At 48.3% G+C, this 6,000-nt stretch overlaps 1 protein-coding gene across 3 annotated transcripts in view; it reads right to left on the minus strand.

Moving 5' to 3' along the window:
• LOC129041041 (protein argonaute-4) overlaps positions 1 to 5,800 on the minus strand; it is a 50,668-nt gene extending 44,868 nt beyond the window's left edge. For 2 of the 3 annotated variants that reach the window (XR_008503774.2, XR_008503775.2), the window contains exon 1: positions 5,387 to 5,774. Coding sequence is in view for 1 of the 3 variants with exons in the window: in XM_054496179.2 (XP_054352154.1) it covers positions 5,387 to 5,405 (19 nt within the window). In the remaining 2 variants the exon portion in view is untranslated. Of the gene's footprint in view, positions 1 to 5,386 lie in introns of all 3 variants that reach the window. The other variant, XM_054496179.2, reaches the window with a different exon arrangement.
• Positions 5,801 to 6,000: the final 200 nt, after the last annotated feature.

The following is a 6,000-nucleotide window of genomic DNA, read 5'->3' on the forward strand; positions in this document are numbered from 1 at the left end:
TGATCCTCCCACCTTGCCCTCCCAAAGTGTCTCTCTTCTTCTTCCTTCTTCCTTCTTTCTTCTTCTTCTTCTTCTTTTTTTTTCTTTTTTTGAGCCAGGGTCTTGCTCTGTTGCCCAGGCTGGAGTGCAGTGGGTCAATCATGGCTCACTGCAGCCTCGACCTCCTGGACTCAACTGATCCTCCCACCTCAGCCTCCAGAGTAACTGGGATACCACGCCCAGCTAATTTTTGTATTTTTGGTAGAGACAAGGTTTGGGGTTTTGCCATGTTGCCTAGGCTGGTCTTGAACTCCTGGAGTCAAGCAATCTGCCCACCTAGGCTTCCCAAAGTGCTGAGATTACAGTCATGAGCCACCATGCCCAGCTGACAATTATTTTTCAATGAAGAAAAAGCACATAATTTATACTAAAAGTATTCTTTTTTTTTTTTTTTTTGAGATGGCGTCTCACTCTGTCACCCAGGCTGGAGTGCAGTGGTGCAATCTTGGCTCACTGCAAGCTCCACCTCCCGGGTTCACGCCATTCTCCTGCCTCAGCCTCCCCAGCAGCTGGGACTACAGGCACATGCTGCCACGCCCGGCTAATTTTTTGTATTTTTAGTACAGACAGGGTTTCACCATCTTAGTCAGGATGGTCTTGATCTCCTGACCTTGTGATCTGCCCGCCTTGGCCTCCCAAAGTGCTGGGATTACAGGTGTGAGCCACTGCGCCCGGCCCACTAAAAGTATTCTTATTGCTTGGAGTTGAGTTCTACTTCTAGTGTACAAGGGTACCTATCAATACAATTGATAAGACAATTACAAACAAGGTAACAAGGTAAGAAGTAAATAGTAAATAAAGTGAGAGGTGATAAACATACTGAATTAACCCAATTAAATCATATAAATAAGTCAACTCTGCATATTTCAAGATACACTTAAGCAATCACTGTATCATTCATAAAGTTGTAAGAGGCCAGGCACAGTGGCTCATGCCTATAATCCCAGTACTTTGGAAGGCTGAAGCGGGCAGATCACCTGAGGTCAGAAGTTTGAGACCAGCCTGGCAAACATGGTGAAACACCGACTCTACTAAAAATACAAAAATTCGCTAGGTGTGGTGGTGGGCACCTGTAATCCCAGCTACTCGGGAGACTGAGGCAGGGGAATAGCTTGAACTTGAGAGGTGCAGGTTGCAGTGGGCCGAGATCACGCCACTGCAATCCAGCAAGGGTGACAGAATGAGACTTGTCTTAAAAAAAAGAAAAAAATGTCGTAAGAAATATAGCTTTATAATAGAAATTTGAAAACAGAAACTTGGATCAAATGACTTGCTTAAGGACATAAGACTTTGAGTTTAAATACTAACTGGAATCCAAATCTCCTAACTCCTAGCCTAGCACTTTTTCTTCCCAATATACTTCATAATCTTGTGATATGTATTATTATCTGAAGTACTTGAATGTCAAAGAGGCAGAGGCAGAAAAATTGAAAGAAAAACGATTAAGAAGTGGCAAAAAGTAAATATTATTTGTATCTCCTTTCCTTGGCAAAGAGAAAAGTTAGATGGTGAGTGATAATTTTTAAATAAGCTTAGAAGATTTAGTTTGAAAATTAAACTTTTTTTATTCTAGAAGCTAATTTCTTTTTTCTTTTCTTTCTTTTCTTTTTTTTTTTTTTAATTTGGCCTAAACAGCAGACATTTATTTGTACAGCTCTGAAGGCTGGGAAAAATCTGGTTTCTTTGAATTTAGCCAGCTATCTACTTAATGAAGCAATAAAGCACAGTGGCTAAAGCTCTGGAACCAAATTACCTAGGTTTAAATCCTGGTCTCACCACTCCCTAATTGCATGATGTTGGGCCAGTTTCTTGGCCTCTCTGCATCTCGGTTTCCTCATTTATAAAATGGGCATGTGTGTAATAATAACGGCATCTATCCCATGAGATGATGTGTATTCAAGGTTTAACATAAAGGCTGGGTGCAGTGGCTCATGCCTGTAATTCCAGCACTTTGGGAGGCCAGGGCGGGTGGATCACAAGGTCAGGAGTTCAAGATCAGCCTGGCCAAGATGGTGAAACCCTGTCTCTACTAAAAATACAAAAATTAGCCAGGCATGGTGGGTGCCTGTAATCCCAGCTACTCGGGAGGCTGAGGCAGAGAACTGCTTGAACCCGGGAGGCGGAGGCTGCAGTGAGCCAAAATGGCACCACTGTACTCCAGCCTGGGCGACAGAGCAAGACTCTGTCTCAAAAAACAACAACAACAAAAAACGTTTAACATAGTGCCTTGCAATAGTAAATGCTCAGTAAATGTTAGCTATTATAATTGCATTTGTAAATGTTATAATCATAGTTAGTGCTCAAAGGTCCCTGAGGTGGTTGGTTTTTTTTTTTTTTTTTTTGATGGAGTCTTGCTCTGTCACCCAGGCTGGAGTGCAGTGGCGCAATCTCAGCTCACTGCAACTTCCGCCTCCTGTGTTCAAGCGATCCTCCTGCTGCAGCCTCAGACTACAGGAGCACACCACCACACCCATCTAATTTTCATATTTTTAGTAGAGATGGGTTTCACTACGTTGGCCAGGCTGGTCTCGAACTCCTAACCTCAGGTGATCCGCCCACCTCGGCCTCCCAGAGTGCTGGGATTTCAGGCGTGAGCCACTGTGCCCAGCCCCTGAGGTGTTTTTTTGTTGTTGTTTGGTTGGCTTTTTGTCCTTTTGTTTTGTTTTGAGGCAGAGTTTCTTTTTGAGGTGCGATCTCAGCTCACAGCAGCCTCTGCCTCCCAGGCTCAAGCCATCCTCCCACTTCAGCCACCATAGTAGCTAGGGCTACAGGTATGCCACCACGCCCAGCTAATTTTTATATTTTTAGTAGAGACGGAGTTTCACCATGTTGGCCAGGCTGGTCTCGAACTCCTGGCCTCAAATGATCCACCCACCTCAACCTCCCAAAGTGCTGGGATTACAGGCATGAACCACCACAGTTTTATTTTCAGGGTATCCCAAAAATGTGGTGACAAAGTCAGATAACTGCATTCTCTCAAAGGACAACTGATATGACTTAACATAGAACAGATGAAGTCAGCCTTAATGAAGAGGAGATGATTAGATTAGAAGTCAAATGACCCAAACTCTGGTCTTTATTTCACCACTTGGCCCTTTGAAACCCTAATGAAGTCACTTCATCCTCTCTGAACCTCACTTTTCTCATCTGTAAAATGGGATAGCTACCTGCCCTGCCTACCTCCCCGAGGATCAAATGAGCTAATAGTTATAAAAGCACTTTACAAACTATAAAGTACTGCAAACAACATATTACCAAAATAAGTGGAAATCTAATTAATTATATTTCTTAGTATTGGCAGAAACTGAACTAGGTTGCGGGGAGGCGGTGGGCAGGGAGGGACAGAACAAGACTAGAAGGCTTCAGGGACTGTTCAAGTGAGGAGGGCACAAAGCACTAGATCCAGGTGTGCTCTGCCAAAGAAGCAGGGATGATTCTCTAGGTTCTAAAACAGCCTGGATGAATCATCCCACAAGACAATCAACTCCCTTTGCTCTGATTCTATGCTTAGCAGGCAGCTACCTATTAGTTGGGTTTCCAAGGTACTGCAACACCAAAAAAGGAGTTTGCTAGAGAGCAGACAGGAAAATATTCCACTCAACAGAAAAGATCCATGTGACATTTTGGCTTATTCATTAGTGTCTTATAAATGTGGTTAGTGAGAATTAATTTTCCACAATCTGAACAATCCTGAGTGAACCACTAAGTCCTCAAACCTGCAAAAGCTAAAATCAAAACAAAAAAAAAAAAAAAAAAAGAGTCCCTGGGCAGTGCCTAAGATCACCAGGTTGATCCTTTCCAGAAATTCAGTTTATGCCCACAGTTACACAGTTTCTTTTGATATCAGATCATAAATGCAACAGTTGTTTCAATTATGAATTACTTGAAGGGAGGGAAGAAATATCTGTTGAGCATCTATAGGCACTAGTCTCTACAATAAGACTTATCATATACTCTCATTTCATTCTCTCAACAATCTTACAGAACATAATTATTATTACCTTCAATTTATAGATGAGAAAATGAAAGTTCAAAGGAATTGAGTAATTTGCCCAGGGTCATACAACTATTACATTACTAGATTGAATCTGTTACTTTCCTAAAGACCTGATCATGTCTTTAGCCAGGGGACATATCTGAAGTTAACCTGGCATAATACACTGAAGTTTATCAAATAATATTAATGCGGCAAGCCAATTTATTTTTAAAAGGCATATGAAATTTGATTATGAGAGCCTTTAAACAATACTTTAAGAAGCAAATTAGGGTGGGGTTTAATCACTCAGCTATGCAAACAAGTGCTAAGTAAACAAACCTGCCAAGTTTCCAAACTCAAATGGCAACTCGAATTTTCTACGCACTAAAAAGATGAAACGCTCTACGACTAAGTTCATTATGTAGGTAAGGTTTGAATATTAAAGTTAATTCCACCACAGCCCCTAAACCCTGCGCTACTTAGCCAAGGCGTTAGAAACCTGTTGGGCTTTGAGGTGGAAGCACCAGGCCCCAATACTCAGGGCACTTGTTACAGCCTGGAATGGTTCCTCTGGTTTGGATAGAGAGAAATAACCAGAGGCCATCCATATCCACAACAAATTACAGTTTCCAAAGCACTTTCTCCTTCATTTGATCCTCACAACCACTCATAACCCAATTAGAAGAGAACTCAGGGCATTGAAGCCTGTGCTGGAGCAGACTGACTGGCAACTCCTGTGTCACTCAAAGGCTGGCTCAGACCACTCTGGGACTAACACACAGACTGAATGACAGATAGAGGCAAAGGACCATGTTCTTTGGGACATCAGGGCCTTTCAGAAAGGGTGGGCATTTTGTCCCTTGACCTTCAGAGATCATGAGAGGTGTTTGGATGAAGTTCTTCTTCCTCATCTGAAGGCTCTGGACCGTCTGCCAGTGCAAAGAAAAATAGGGGCGCGGCCCCAAAGCAGGACTACCGGCTGGTAGTAGGCGGCGGGGCCCTTTTCCCGGTCTGGGCCAGGCCTCCGCGCGCACTGGGTAGCGGATCGCCCCTTCTGAGGCCCCAACTACCCTCGTCGCGACCCCAGGCACATATCATCTCCCCGAGGTGGGGCTAAGAGTGGCCTCAGCCCGGCAGCGCGGGTCACCTTCCCGAACCTCCCCCCTGGACCTCGGGATCCACCCAACGGCCGGCTGGGGCGCGGTCACCGCCCCCCAGGCCCGGGTCAGCTCCCTCCGCTTCGTGCTGCGGGGCTTGGGTCCCCTTCCCCGTGGCCTGGCGGCCCGAACCCGGCGAGGCGACGGGGCAGCGAAAGTCCCGGCCGCCCGCCCCGGGTCCCGGGTCCCGCCCCGACCCGAGCTCGCTCCTCACCGGGTCCCAGCGCCTCCATGGCGGCGGCGGGGGCCGCCTCGCCCCGGTCCCCGGCGCCTCCCGCTCCGGGCCCCGCCGCCGCCGCCGCCGCCGCCGCGTAACGCTTGATCTCCGGAATATTGGCGCTGGGGTGGCGCCGCGGAGACGCGGGCGCTGGGCAGGGGGCGGCGGCGGCGCCCGGCCCGGGGACAGGGACCCGGCTCCGGCTCTTCCGGCCTCAGCGACAACAAAAACAATCCCCGCCGCCGCCGCCGCCGCCAACGGGAGCGAGAGCGGGAGCCAGCGCGCGCGCCCGCCGGGAGGGAAGGGGGCGCGGGGTGCGCGGGCCCGGGGTCCCGGCGGGCGGAGGGGGCGTGCGCGGCCCCGGGCGCGGGGTCCACAGAGCCCGGCGGGGGGCGAGGCGGGTCGGGGGACGGGCGCGCGCCCAGAGGGGGCAGAGCCCGGTGGACGTGTCGGGCACGCGCCCGCTGGCCCGCTCTGCCCCGTCCACCCGAGGAGGCCGTCGGGTGGCCAACGGCTCTCGGGGCTACGTGCCATCCCCCCAGGGCGTCCTGCAAAAGATCTTGATTCCAGTTCCGCTGATCCACAGATTCAGTTTTCCACTTCTGTGAGTG

Source organism: Pongo pygmaeus, chromosome 1, assembly GCF_028885625.2.
Source record: "Pongo pygmaeus isolate AG05252 chromosome 1, NHGRI_mPonPyg2-v2.0_pri, whole genome shotgun sequence".
In the NCBI taxonomy this organism is placed as follows: Eukaryota; Metazoa; Chordata; class Mammalia; order Primates; family Hominidae; genus Pongo; species Pongo pygmaeus.